General features: G+C 34.8%; 2 protein-coding genes across 5 annotated transcripts; one reads left to right on the top strand and one right to left on the bottom strand.

Moving 5' to 3' along the window:
- The first annotated feature begins 624 nt into the window (after nucleotides 1-624).
- On the top strand, nucleotides 625-8,766 carry LOC140963394 (SART-1 family protein DOT2-like). Of its 4 annotated transcripts, none has more exons than XM_073422699.1 (13): nucleotides 625-754; nucleotides 1,641-2,526; nucleotides 3,059-3,200; nucleotides 3,517-3,571; nucleotides 3,829-3,942; nucleotides 4,058-4,154; nucleotides 4,236-4,302; nucleotides 4,372-4,431; nucleotides 4,524-5,139; nucleotides 5,743-6,101; nucleotides 7,122-7,342; nucleotides 8,086-8,170; nucleotides 8,383-8,766. In XM_073422699.1, the coding sequence occupies exons 2-13, from the start codon at nucleotides 1,658-1,660 to the stop codon at nucleotides 8,455-8,457; spliced, it is 2,760 nt and encodes a 919-aa protein (XP_073278800.1). In that variant the 5' UTR covers nucleotides 625-754; nucleotides 1,641-1,657; the 3' UTR covers nucleotides 8,458-8,766. The 4 variants fall into 4 exon arrangements, with proteins under 4 accessions (XP_073278800.1, XP_073278799.1, XP_073278798.1 ...); XM_073422698.1 differs by having other exon boundaries at nucleotides 656-752; nucleotides 1,604-2,526; nucleotides 3,832-3,942; XM_073422697.1 differs by having other exon boundaries at nucleotides 657-752; nucleotides 1,604-2,526.
- Nucleotides 8,767-8,847: 81 nt separating this feature from the next.
- On the bottom strand, nucleotides 8,848-13,715 carry LOC140963395 (galacturonokinase-like). The gene is made up of 14 exons (XM_073422701.1): nucleotides 13,464-13,715; nucleotides 12,563-12,676; nucleotides 12,191-12,262; nucleotides 11,900-11,943; nucleotides 11,359-11,509; nucleotides 10,871-10,936; nucleotides 10,641-10,720; nucleotides 10,403-10,502; nucleotides 10,058-10,233; nucleotides 9,788-9,828; nucleotides 9,678-9,706; nucleotides 9,487-9,556; nucleotides 9,294-9,383; nucleotides 8,848-9,210 (listed from the first exon to the last, which is right to left on the bottom strand). Exons 1-14 carry the CDS (start codon nucleotides 13,494-13,496, stop codon nucleotides 8,966-8,968), a joined length of 1,311 nt encoding a protein of 436 aa, XP_073278802.1. The 5' UTR covers nucleotides 13,497-13,715; the 3' UTR covers nucleotides 8,848-8,965.
- Between the last annotated feature and the right edge of the window lie 1,473 nt (nucleotides 13,716-15,188).

Raw genomic sequence — 15,188 nt, 5'->3', positions numbered from 1 at the left:
AAATAAGCCAACGATTAATGACAGAATTCTGCAGAGCTTGCTGTAGATTTTTTGTGTTGATTTTTCGATAGATTTTATGATTACTCCTTCTGTCTTTGTCACACTCCATGGAAAGTTTCAACTGCATTCCACGATCACTCACGTTGGGTCATGGCTCAACTCCCGACATCGTGCTTTTCTTGGACCAAACTGCAACTCTTCTTGGGCTTTATCCGTAGGACTATGGCTTGGAACTATATGATTTTATCCGTTGGTCTATGGCTCGTGGACCTCAAGGATTTTGGCCAAACAAACTGTCCCCAAAGCCAAGTTGGGTCATTATACAATTAATAGGGCTAAACAATTTCATTCTTCTTGTTTATCTCTATATTTCTTTAATAATTCTTCTACGTCGCATTCAAACTTAAAAATAATGGTATGTTATGTTCGTAACATATTTTGAACCAAAATAATTATTCTAAAGAATGGAGGTAGAGGCTTCATTAAATAATAATAGAGATAGTAAAAATAGGTAGATATTGTCACAAATGTTTTATAATATAAAAAATTTTTCACGATATTTAAAAATATCAAAAATTTTAAATTAATTACAAAGACACACTCATATAATATTTTTGGTTACGTATTTGATAAAAATCCGCCTGAGCTTCTACCATAACTAACTGAGAAATTGGGGACTGCACTTATTTCTTTCTACTTCCCTACTTCTCCCCGTTGGATTGCAGCGGTCCAGAATTCTATTTGATTGGAAGGTGCGTGCGAAAAATATAGCTTCAATCTAAGTATCTAACCATTTAACTGATTTACCTTTGCGGTTATTGAGAATTATCTTTATTTTTATTTTTTTGTACAAATTTCTGCGATCGGAAACCTAATTTATTGGCTTTGCTAACCGGCAGATTGGTTATCTTTGTTTTTGTGTGTTTGTGTTCATTTCTGTTTGTATTTACATGAATTGCAGCTACCAATTTTTTAATTTCTGTCTGAAACGAAATTTGGAGGATAATGGATCGGGAATGGGACTTTTTTTAGATTTTATTTTAAGTTAATTTACGTCAGAAATTTTTTATAAAACGGTGTTTTGTGAGTTCATTGGACCTGGTTGTGTGATATCTGTAATTCATGTTTTTGTATTTTATGTGATGTGATTACGAACGCATAAGGTGTGCAATTTTATCTGCCAATGAGAATACAGTATCTAGGATCTAATTTTCGTGGTTTCTAGTTTCCAGCTTTAGGTTAACAATGGAACTTAAATGTAAACTCGTTGAACTTGAATAATATCTGATAAGGTATGTGAAATATTGTATCTGATACTTTTTGGCAAACAGTTTTGTGACTGTACAATTTTTTTGTGTTCTTCATATCCGAACATTTTCTTTGGGTGGAGATTAATGAGTAGTTTTACTGAATTTCGAATTCTAAGGTACTGCATTTAATCTTATCTAATTGGCTGTGTGCTCATCTCCTGAATGAATGCTTCTCAATGTAAACACATTTCATGTGTATCTATGACGTTGCATTTTGTGGATGCCAATTGATTAATATAATTCGTTAATGCGTACTTCTGCTTATTATATACACCACACCTTGATCTCTTTAGGTTTGTTGACAGCAGATGTATATTTGGCTTAATCTAGGTGACAGTAGTGCTGAGATGCTGGTTGAAGATGACACTCCTACAAAGGAGAGGTGGACCGGAGACTACGATGATTCAGAAGGAAATGAGTCTGACGAAAAAGCAGATTTGGGTCAACAACGGAGCAAAGATAATAATAAGAACAATGGTCACAGGGAGGAGAAAGATTACAAAAGTAGGGATAAAGAAAGACTAAGGATGGTTGAGAGCTCGAAGGAAAGAGAGAAAGAGAATAAAGATTCAGCATCCAGTAAGAGTAGAAGGAAGGACAGAGACGAGCGAGTAAAAGATGAGGTTCGAGATAGAGTCATGGATAAAGATGTTGATCGTGAAAAGCGCAGGGAAAGAGAGAGAGATAAACAACGAAGGGATCGAGGAAAGGAAAAGGAGCAAGAGCGGAGGAGGGAGAAATATTTGGAGAAGGATGGTGATAGAGGACGTGATACAGACAGAGGACGTGAGAAGATTAGAGACAAGGATAAAGACAGGGAAAAGGAAAGGGATAGAGCAAAAGATAAAGAGCGGGAAAAGCAAAAAGACAGGGAGCGGGAAAAGGATAATGGCAGAGAAATGTTTAAAGAGGCAGATGAGAGAGACAAAGGTAAGGAGAAAATTAGAGAGAAAGAAAAGCAGACAGCTCAAGAGAAGGATAGGGCGAGAGACAGAGGTAGGAGTGATCGTAGACAGAAGGATGGGGGTCGTGAAAGGAGCCAAGGTGTGGAGGAGGATGTTGTTAATCATGTTCAAGATCATCAATCTACTAAGGAGGTTAATATCCCTGATGATGATAATGACTCCAAAATTCTCCAGCGCCAACAAAATTCTGATGCTGAGCTTGTTGCTGCAGTACCTCTTGAATCTTCAAACTTGGAAGAACGCATTTTAAAGTAGTCACTTTTTACTGCTTATTGCTAAGATCATTACTATGTTCCTTCTCCCCGCCTATTAATATGCAAATTACGTTCATGGCAGTTTTTGCACTTCCCTCGTGTGCTTTTTTATTACAAAACAAGAATTACATATTTTAGGAATACTTTTGTCTGTTAATTCAACTTTCAATATTACAAAAAATGCCTGATTTAATCCATGATGATCAGATACATAATAATCTTTATGAAGTTAAGTGGTGCTTTATGGTTGCATTGACATTTATGATTAAAGAATGCAGCACTATAGGAAGACATTTACTGGAGAAATTAAAGATCTCAGGTTACTGAGTGATATCTAATTGGACTGTTAGATGTGATTAGTTTCACCTTTAGAAGAGGCATAATTAGCTTCCATTCTTAGTTGTTAATGTGCAAGGATCACATGTATTTTGCAGGGTTCACCATGAATAGATTATAACTTCTTGTTTTCTTTTAAATTTGAGGCATCAGTCAACAATCAATAAACCTAACATGGTTGTTTGTTTGATAGAATGCGAGAAGAAAGATTGAAGAAGCCATCAGAAGGTGCTTCTGAGGTTTTATCATGGGTGAAGAGGAGCCGAAAAATCGAACAAAAAACGACTTCTGAAAAAGAAAGAGCATTGCAGCTTTCTAAAGTATTTGAAGAGCAGGTAGATTGTCTGAAACTTTTATAGAGTTTCTTATTTTATAATGGAGTAATAACAAATGGCATGCACATATATTAGATTTTACTATGAAATATAATTTATGTATGTTAAATTATTATATAAAGTGTAATTATGTTGAAATAATATTTTCGCATCTCATGCTGTGCTGGAGTTTTATTTTATTATGTTCTATTTTCTCATGACAATAACAGTATTATGAGAACGGGTATTTGGGAAGAAAAATTCGGTTTGTTTTAGAGATTAAAGTACATTCCTTTGAATGGAAAGCTTTGATCATATATTTCTTCGTTTGTAACAGGACAATATGAATGATGAAGGAAGCGATGATGAGAAAATAACACAGCACACGTCTGGTATGTCTTGTAATTCATGCATACTCTTTTCTTGTTGAATTTGAGTTATAATACATTCACTTTGGTGCCTGGAGACAAATGTGAAAAGTTCATTGTTTAATCTGAAATTTCATGAGTTATTTGAAATTATCACTTGGAAAAAGAAATGTGTATTTTGATTCTTGAATTGTAAAATTTGGATACTGAACTCCGTGATTAATTCCTTGGCTGTTTAATTATGAGCTTTGCTAGGACATTTGTCTTCATTTTTTTGGCAGAAGATTTAGGTGGGGTCAAAATTCTTCATGGTCTCGATAAAGTTCTTGAAGGTGGGGCAGTTGTCTTGACACTCAAAGATCAGAACATACTTGCGGATAGTGACATCAATCAAGGTGAATCATTGGTTCCTCCTTTCTTGTCTATCCTTGTGCTTAATTTTTCCTTTTTTACCATTTGGGTATTTTTCGGCTCAGATATCTTAAGGTGACGTTACGTTGTATATACCAGAGGTTGATATGCTTGAAAATGTGGAGATTGGTGAACAGAAACGAAGGGATGAAGCTTATAGGGCCGCAAAGAAGAAAACGGGTGTTTATGATGACAAGTAGGATTAATCAAATGTTAATCTTAATTACTTTATATGAGGTCTAGATGCCTAACTTTCTCTTTCTCATCATTAAATTAGGTTCAACGACGAACCTGGTGCCCCAAAGAAAATGCTTTCGCAATATGATGATCCTGTCACAGAAGAGGTTAATTTAATTCTTTTCTTACTTACAGTTGTAATTGTGCACATGTTTACTTTCTTTATCTGGTGACAGGGGGTAACTCTTGATTCAAGAGGACGTTTCACTGGTGAAGCCGAAAGAAAATTGGAAGAGGTAAGTTGTTATGTTGATGTTTGCACTAATTAGCTTAAAATTTCTACATTTGAACCAAATATATGTTGGCTGAGGTTATAATTTAATGACAGCTCCGAAAAAGAATTCAGGGGGTTCCTCCTAGCAATCTAAGCGAAAATCTCAATTCAATTGGGAAAATATCGACAGATTATTACACTGAGGAAGAAATGATGAAGTTTAAAAAGCCAAAGAAAAAGAAGTCCCTGAGGAAGAAGGATAAGCTGGACATAAATGCCCTTGAAGCAGAGGCGATATCCTCTGGGTTAGGTGCTGGAGATCTTGGTTCAAGAAGTGATGGAAGAAGACAAAATCTTAGGGAGGAACAAGAGAGGATGGAGACAGAAAAGAGAAGTAATGCTTACCAATCAGCATATGCTAAAGCAGATGAGGCTTCTAAAGCGCTTCGACGAGAGCAAATCAATTCCATACAAACAGAAGAAGATGATACTTTTGTGTTCGGTGATGATGATGACGAGCTTCGAAAATCGTTGGAGAGGGCAAGAAAAATAGCCTTGAAAAAACAAGATGAAAAAGAAAAATCTGCTCCACACGTTGTAAACTTTCTTGCTACTTCCACTAATGATTCCTCAGCAGACAATTCAAATTATGGGTCTGGAGACCAACAAGAGAATAAGGTTGTCTTCACAGAAGTGGAAGAATTTGTCTGGGGTCTGCAGATTGATGAAGGTATTCAATTGTGATTCATCACATCTCTTCTTCCATTGTTTGTTTTTCTTTCCACACACTAGAAATGCAGTTCAATATTTCTGGGAAGTGAGGAGAGGGGATGATACTGGGGTGAGCAGTGATTAAATGGTAGGATATGTACATTGTTCCACTAAACCTTGTTGGTTTCAAAATGTTTCAACTAAAAGAACAGACTATGAGCTCTTCTCCTGGCAATTTTTTTTTTCTTTTCTAAATTCTCTTTTCTTGTATACTTAAGCCAGTGCTAGTTGGTTTGGGGCCAGTATACTGCTTTGACATTATTTGTGGTTATCAACACTGTCATCATAAGATTAAATGTTATGCATAATCTCAGTTTATTCTTGTGTATTTTTCCCATTGTTTGTCTATGGAATTTGTTTATACTTGCATTTGCCACAACTCTCTTTTTGGTAAATCGAGTTCCATGTTTAGTGGTATCTTTTTTATGGTTTTAATATTAATTTTTCTTCTCCTTTCAAACAATCAGCCATGGATTCTAGAGTTTATTCTTCTTTTTAGTTTGACTGATTTCTCAAGCATGATTTATTATTAAGTGTATTTCTGATACTGTTTACTCTTCAGATGCTCAAAAGTCTGACCAGGAAGATGTTTTCATGGAGGAAGATGCAGTAGCAGATTCCTCTGATCACGAAATGAAAGATGAAGATCTTGGCTGGGCGGAGGTAAAAGAAACTGCAAAAGATGAAAGGCCTGCTAAGGAGGAAGAAGAGGTTGTTCCAGATGAAACAATTCACGAATCTGCTGTTGGGAAGGGTCTAGCTGGGGCTCTCAAACTTTTAAAAGATCGAGGAACACTCAAAGAAACTATTGAATGGGGTGGTCGAAACATGGACAAGAAGAAAAGCAAACTCGTTGGCATCTATGATAATGATGGAGCTAAGGAAATACTCATTGAGAGGACGGATGAGTATGGACGAATTGTGAGTGATCTTTTATAGACAAGTCTTTTAACTTTCAGTACATTCAATATTTGTTATCTGTTGCTGCCTGCTGGTTATTTTTTGCAATTTTAGTATTATAACCACTTATCATTTACCTACAAGGATTCGTTTAGTTGATGCAGGAAATTATTTGTCAGTAGATTTCTGTTATTTAGCTCATTATATAGATGGTTTGACGAAGAAACTATGCTTTCTTGTGTTTGTAACAGTTTATTCTGCTAATATTTGTTAGTTTATTAGGTCTGTGATAGATGGGTCCTGACATACATATAAGAACTGTAGGAGTAAGATATCAAAACTAAATTTGAACTCTATTGAACATGTCTTTACAGAACCGATATTTAAGAATGGCAACTGGGATATAAGTTGAACCATTCAAGAGTAGTAAAATTGTTAAAAATGCTTCAATCTGTCATCTGTTTTTGCTATTGACTTAAAACTAATGTTAAAAATGTTGTTTTGCCGTGTTACTGAATTGCAACCATTCATTAACTCTTTTGGAGCATATTAAGAGAAGATGATTACGATAGAACCACCTAGCAGCTAGCAAAACTTTGATCAGATGGATAAGATCAAGATTTGAGTTCATACTTATGTATCACAAAACAAGGTTTTGCTGAACACTCCATGAAGGAATTTTAATCTTATTATATTTGTTGTTTCTGATATTTTTAATTTTAGAGTTTTTGATATAACAGAATCGGTTGATTTGGATATTATTGGTTTGCTTTGAAAGAATAATGTCATGAAATGTTGTTGGTGATGTGGCTATGGTTTTCCACTGTTCAGTTTCTTGTCAAAGTTTTTACTTAATGAGTTCTTATTGTGGAATCTCCTGAAATGAATACCCATTGCTGTTTCATTTATGAATTATGTAAATGTTTATGATTTCTTCCCCCGAAGCTTATCCATAGTATTGGAGCACTTGAGTGGTATTAAATTAAAGAGCAAGAGAATGCCAACTTCAAGCTCTAATGGATGCCTTTTCATCTGCTGCAGTTGACACCAAAAGAATCCTTTCGGCTTCTTTCACATAAGTTCCATGGGAAGGGTCCTGGAAAAATGAAACAAGAAAAGCGTATGCGGCAATACCAGGAGGAATTAAAAGTAAAACAAATGAAAAATGCAGACACTCCATCTCTTTCAGTGGAGAGAATGAGGGATGCTCAAGCTAAACTACAAACACCATATCTTGTATTGAGTGGGAATGTCAAACCGGGGTATGATTCACCTTTTTCTTCATTTACAATAAAATCCTGTGTAAGATTATTTTTTGCCTGAACTTTGTGATGTCATGAGAAAATTACACAATTAATAGAATATCACAAATGTCATCAACTTTTGTTCCATAATTACTTTACATTTTTTTAAATTGGGCTTTTAATTTAAAAGACAAAAAAAACCTAAAAGCCCTAATCGACTGCGGCACCTAGGATGCATATGCCTATTAGTCGGCGCCTAGGGCCGCCTAAGGCCTCCCAGGCGGCAAGGATGCCTAGGATAGCCGACTAGCACTTTTTCCGTGCCGGCCAATTTTAGAACACTGTTCAAGCATCAGAATACCAACCAAATCCCTGTTTCCAGTTCTGGAAACATAACACAAATAATAGTTGCATGTGCAATATAGTGTTATCAATTCTTTTGGTGGAATTGCCTTCTTACAAGCACCCAATGAGGAAAAATCGCATTTGTGTATTCTGGCATTTGTGGGGCATTTTATAAAATCTGGTGCTATTTCGTGGAAAAATTCTAAAATTTATGCTAAAGATTTGGACAGCGAAGTAAATTTATTGGTCGTGGGATCTGCAAAATGTGTACTGATTTTTGCTTGTGTATAGTTCTGCTCATTTTATATGCAAAAAATGTTGTTTAAGCCGCTGCTTTTGCTATTATATTGTTCTTTCCTCTGTTTAGAGCCATATTATTACTATTTTTCTTATTGATTCAATCTTCTCCTTTTCAGGCAAACAATTGATACTGGAAGTGGCTTTGCAACAGTTGAGAAAGACCTTGCTGGAGGCTTAACCCCCATGCTTGGTAATAGGAAGGTCAGTGTTGCTAAGATTATGAGTTTTTTTTTCATTCTTTAGTTTCACTTTTTCTTTGCGGGGTGTTCGTGTTGACACATATGTTGAAGAAGTCCTCCGGCCTTCTCTCTCTTTCGATTTGCTTCCTCACACACTCAAAAAAAAATTGCATTGTACTTCCCTTATGACCTTGGCTCTGTTTCCGTAGTATCGAATAACTATTTTCAATCCAGGTCGAGCACTTTTTAAATATCAAACGCAAGTCCGAGCCAGGAGATGCAGCTACCCAAAAGAAGCCTAAAACTTGAGCGACACGAGAGGTATTGCCAGCATCATGTCCCCGCCTTTGAGTTGTACTATTTCGCGTGCTAGACATCAACTTTGAAGTCACCTATTCTCCATGTGGCATTTATAGATTTTGTGACCGTAGATTTGATTGAAATATGTACTTAATTTCAATACGTTCCATTTTGAATTGTAAGCAATCTAACCATGTTATCGGGCGAAAAATGTAGGGCTACTTGAGCTGGCTCGTGTTTGTTTCTTTTTAAATAATGAAAAATTTGTATTCGAACAGTAAACTATTTGGTTTTTTAAAGATAATACAATTTTTCACATTTTTACACTAATAATGATATTTTATATTAAAATTTATTATTTAACACTACATTCCTACACTGGATAACTTGTACAGGGCCTTCTTTGTATGAATTGTCATCAAGCATATTTATGGCATTTTATAAATTATTTATTTTTTCCAGATAATATTTTTGTATACACATTCAAATGAACAAATGCAAGCAGCCAAATGGTGGTTCAAATTACACGAGCACAATCACTAGCATCACATATCAAGACTACCTTGCCTTCATTAATCTGGCTTGCTAGCTTCGGCTGAAGGGTGGTATACTTTTTCTCGACAAATGACGCCGCTTCTAAAGCATGGTTAGCGTCTACAAATGCAACGCAGCAGCCTCGAAATCCTGCTCCACTAAATCGAGCTCCATACACTCCCGGGGCCTTCACCAGAATCTCGTATAACTGAATAAGTGGTTCGCTACCTATAAAGAATTTCAATGAAAAGTGAACCATTCTACATGCTTTTCTAAGGATTGGAAAACGATAATAGACAAGTCAATCATACCACATTCGTAGTTCTGTATAGAACTCAAACCGGATGCTGAGATTAGTTTTCCAAATTCCTCAAGATTCCCAGAAGCCCAAGAGTCGAGGCCTTAAATTATTACATCCAATCAAAATATAAAATAATCCCATCAAATTTTGAGACTAGCAGCTGGTGGAGAGGAGGGATAATTGTTTACGACGGAGAATGGTACCATTCAAAACTCGCTTATTCTCTGAGAAATAGTGTTCTGCTCTTTTAGCAAGAATGGGATCCAATTTGCACTGGAAGCAAGTTGTGAAGATTAGCTTTAAACACACTAACATGTCTCCAGAAGTATAAAGCCATGACAGTAAATGAGTAAATCGAATAAATGTTTCTATAAGAATGCATTAAAATAAGTACCTTGTGTTGTTCATAAACATCGGACTCAACTGAACAAAAAGTATCAGATTACACATATCATGGAATCTGTTGTACAGAGTATTTGAAACGACAAAGTTAAGTCTGTGTACCGTTTGATAGGTGAGGCTCTAGTCCTTCATTTCCTGAAGCCCTGTAGTTATAACAAATGCATCAGTAAGGAAATTAACGTGAATTGCATTGTTGCCTCATCAGTCATTATGTGCAGAAAATTGAATTGTTCGTGATTGTTGCAAATCACAATCAAGTTGAAAAGCCCACTATTTGCCATGCGTTTAGAATTCCAAAAGGCCACAGTTATCAGAAGATAGCATGTTAAACTGAGCAAAAGTCCAATCTATAACAGAGATGAAGGATCTTACTGAAGCAGAGTTCTTGCAGCTTCTTGACATTCTGCAACTCGTCGATTGTATCCAGGATTAGTTGTCAATGCCTGCTTCACGCCTGAAAATGCCAGCAAAATCTTGAATTTCTTGTTAATCCCGATGTTACATTGACTATTCATTTCTGGAGCCCGTACGAGTTTGTGTTCTTTGGTCTGCACAAGAAAAATAAGAATTAGAAGAAAGTTTATCTATAATCCCGAAATCTTGTGTATCACTAGTTGTGGCGAACAGAACATGCAACCAATGGTAGGACACTGAAAACCAGAAAATGTAAATATAATCAAACCAATAATAAACTGCAGTCTGAATTGAAATCATCACCTTGCAGTTCATACAAGTTAAACATCCGTAGCTTGAAAGCAGTATGGCTGACTGATCGAGTATGCCATTTTTCAATCCAAGATATTCATTTTCAATCAGCCTGCTTGCATGAAAATTATTTAAATTATGAAACAAAACTAGTCATTTCCTCTGTTTTCTGTAAGGATTACCATATCCATAATCCTCATGAACTTAATAAAGGAAGGAAAGTTACAATTTTCACATCAAACAACCATACCTATCATATTCTATATTTTCTGCAGGGTCAACTATAAGGTTATTTGAACTTTCAAAGGCCAGCAGATATGCCACACCAACCTGTCAAGCACGTAATCCAACAGACGATAATATATTAATTTTAGCCAAAGCCTTGCAACTCAGTCACGACAACAAATGAGTGAACAAACTAGTTTGGTAGGTTAAATAAATCATCAATGCAGTTGGCCAGCAAAGAGAAGCAATGCTTACAGCTGCGGAAGAGCTAAGGCCTGAACTGTCTAGCCCCTCAGCGCCATAAATAAATCCAATAATACCCTGTAAATCAATACAGAGACCGTCCTATACTGAGCGAAAACAATAGAGCTATCCAAACATCATGAAATAACACATGGATGGGCTATGCAAATAAATGATGAGCTCTTAAAAATACAGAAGAACCGAAGCTGTCCGGTTAAAAAAGTCATAGAACATAGAAAATTTCAACTCCTTCGTCAGCACAATGGTGAAATAATATTATTCACTACAACTCTGATTATTTTAAATAATTTGAACAAAGTGATTGCCAAATAAAGCAAACCAAATCAAATGGAATGGATTAGCTCACAGAAAAATTACTTAGAGTTTGAAATCATCTTGTGCTCATTTCTAGCGTACCAAGATCTTTCCATCTTTCAGTAAAATCATTCAATTTCAAAATCCTGAATCCACTGTGTAAAGATAAAGGGAAAAATATATACCTTTTTAATATGGTTGCCGCTCTTCTGTAAAGCAAAAATTGCTCCTCTGGCATAATTTCCCCAGCTATATACTTCCCCAGGACCAGAACCATTTGGTTGGCCTGAATTATTCAATTTGATAGCATTCTTTGGCAGCTGTATTTCATCTACACTGGGAATCAATGGTGTTTTTATACTATGTCTTATAATATACTAATTAGTTTGATTTAAATTAAAGATTTCAATAGAGAAAACAGTGTTTAATCACTAATATCTCAACTAAACAGAAGAGCATAAAGAAGTATAGTATTGGGAAGTAAAAGTTCGTGAAACTACATCTTTCAAACATTATCAATTGTTTAGCACCACCTATTCAGTGCTTTTCAGTTGATGAGAGGTTTCTTGATCGGGTAGCGGAATAAATTCAAGCGAAAAAGATTGACAATATAAAAAGGAAGTTATAGAACATAAGATATCATGGCGAATTATGCACAATGAGCTCGAAAATTTCCCTTTTTCAAGTAAGAGTAGCATCAAATTATATGCTTTTTTTTATCATTACCAGAACCTAACTTCGCCCTTGAACTGTCCTGATTGTATTACAACCTACAAAAAAACATATTTTTCCTGTCATCAGGCAATGCACCAAGGAATTAATGTTGATGCTGGTGAAATATCTAAAACATACTCATTTGTTAAACCAACCATACTGATGTATTACATTATAGGAAGAATCTTATAATGTCGTAGACATTCTACATCATTCCTACGGTCTCAATATCTCTTCAAAATAGCAAGTGATATAAATGGAGCTGACTGTCTTTTCAATGCCCACAGCTACAAAAGAAAATACCTTAGAGTCATTGGATGGAACAAATCCTAGAAGTATACCCTTATTGATTGTCATAGCTGAAACAGTTCCGCCCTGTGACGATACAACATTTATTGAGTAATAATTTGAGAATTGGTAACTAAGAAAAGCAATCAGATCAGATCCCTGAATAACAAAAGCACTGATGTACAAAAAGAAATATTAGAGGTAGGAAATATACTTTTCGATATCAAGTCATTCTGAGTACAAGATAACTGTTATGATGTCCAAAAAATTATGCGACTTTACAGCTTAAATTTGGTTTGAAATACATCAGATATAGTCTCCGTTTATTAACTTAAACATGAAGCATGAATGTTAACCCAAAACTTAGAGGAGAACACAAACACAAACCTGGTGGTCAATATGAGCACCTAGTGGACAAATCCTATAAGGGGATACGACAACTCTGACCTCTTTGGCATCTCTACCAGACATTTCAGCAACCTTTGTCTTGATAAAATTTAACTGCAACAATAACAAATTGGTAATAAGATACAACTAAGCTAGCAGTCAACTGCAGCTGTCTGCTTGCAATGTAGAAACCTACACATATTTACTTCGATTAAAATTTCTCAAAGAAATGACAGAAAAGGAGAAAAGGTACCAAATATTCAATACTACCAATTTTAGAAATGATCAAAACTGGAAATATAAATTCATTTAAAATTTTGAACTTGGATTGGTGACGTATAGTTGGATCTAGTGAATCCCTCTTCTGTATATTGTATATTCTCATTCCTGTTGGAAAAATAGATTTATTGGAAACTGGAAGAGATGCGTTCTCACTTAAACAAGTTCTCGGCAAGTGGCGATGCCCAAACAACACTACTAAACAGGTTTAAAGTTCCTCGGATTTTCAATGTCGGACAAATTCCTTGCTTTAAGTTCAAACCCACTATACTTTTGAAAATAATCTATCAATTTCTTTCCCAAATAATCTCTCAGATTTCATCAAAAGTCGTTACAACAACCAAACATCAGTACGGAACAATGACAGAACAAAAGGTAGGACAAGATTCATTCTTTTGATTCCAAATGCACTATGACATACTAATCATACTTTGATCTCCTGTGAATCATGAAATCTATCGTCAAATCACTATCTTCAAGCGCTTTAAACAGTCAAGTTGCATAAAAAATAAAGAACTCGAGAAAATTCTATACCAAATAAGAAAAGCAACATACACATTGCATACTGCAAATGCCCACGACCCAGAATAAACCAATCAAATCAAGATTAAAAGAAACTCACTTCTGATTCAGAAGGCCTAGACATTTCACCCATTTTCCGAAACAGGACCCAGAAATTCCAATCCAATGGCTTTTTTCTTGAACTGGGTTCTCTCCTGTACACGTTTATTTTCGCAAAAATTACGTGAAATTAAAGAAACAAGCCAGCAACGGATGGTAAAGATGAACTGTGAGGAAGAGGGTCGGTTGAAGGGGCATGTAGTGAATGTATAAATTTTAGATTTGATTGGACATTGATTTGGATCCATTAATGTCAAAGAAAATTGATTTGGATTAAATGATTAATTAACATCACGTCTTCTATATTAATCAAAGAGACGTAAGAGCAAGTCTCTTATGATACGATATCACGAATCTTTATTTGTGAGAAATATCAACTCTACTGATATTCACAATAAAAAATAATACTCTTAGCATAAAAAATAATATTTTTTTATGGATGATCCAAATAAGAGATCTGTCTCACAAAATACGACCAGTGAGACCGTCTTACACAAATTTTTTCTTTAATCAAATTATATATTTCGTGACATCACGTCATCTAATCAAATTATATTTTTTGGTGACATCATGTGTTCAAGTTGACAGCAGTTCAATTCTTCTAAGAATTTTTTTTCATGTGCGAACGTGTTATCGCACGTGAACGTCCAACACATAGAGAAGTATTCGAGTTGTTGAAGTATCACATCTTATATCTAATCAAATTATATATTTTTGTGATATGATGTGTTCAAGTTAGTGGAGTAGGTGAATGTTTGATTAATATTCAGAAGTTCAATACTTTTAGCGATACTTTATCGGATGAGTTTTTCACACATGGTCATCCAACACCAAAAAGAGTGTTCAAGTTGACGAAGTAGGTAAGTGTTTGACTAAGGGTAAGGAATTCGATTCCCTCTGTCAAAAATTTTTCGTACGAACAATCGCAAAAAGTTTGTTCTATATGATTTAATTGATATTTTTTGAACGCTAATACATTAACTTAAGAATATATCGAAAATAATCGATTTCAACAATTAAAATATGTATTATTTTATATATAAAATACTTATAATACAACAATCTTATGATATTAGTCGGAATATGATAATAAATAAATACTTAAAAAATAAAAATATATCAATCAGTAATTAAAATATTCAGATATCATATCACGTGCGTATTGGCATTTTGCAATAAGTTTCCAGTAATTTAACATGGCTACACAACATTATTAGTTGATTATATAATTAATTTTTAATAATTAAATAATGCATTATTTTAAACCGTTTATTTTTTTGAAAAAATGTGCAGCCATTATTCAGTTCCCCAAAACAATTTTTTATTCACAAAATATATATATAGTCATTTTTTTTTACTTTTTTCTAAATAAAATCATTTCTCCTTTTTACATATTGGAGTATAAACATTACTTAACACCTATATGCACGCATTGCACACTTGTACAGTTTGTTTTTTATAACGAAAAATNTAAACTCTTAAATCCTCTCAAAACCACTCAAAAGCATAAAAGTCATAAAATCTTTAGAGTACTGTAAAATCATCATAATGCGGCAAAACTAACATCGGTCCTCGGGTTATCTGCATCATCAGCCCAGCCAGTTCAACTATCAAGTCCTCTAACATCATCATAAACATCATCACCTACATCATTCACACATAGTGAGTGTAATTAATTAGAAAATCCTAACCATGATAGCAAGTAATACGCATACATTCACATGTA

Source organism: Primulina huaijiensis, chromosome 17, assembly GCF_012295235.1.
Source record: "Primulina huaijiensis isolate GDHJ02 chromosome 17, ASM1229523v2, whole genome shotgun sequence".
In the NCBI taxonomy this organism is placed as follows: Eukaryota; Viridiplantae; Streptophyta; class Magnoliopsida; order Lamiales; family Gesneriaceae; genus Primulina; species Primulina huaijiensis.
This window is presented reverse-complemented; position numbering and strand designations above follow the sequence as displayed.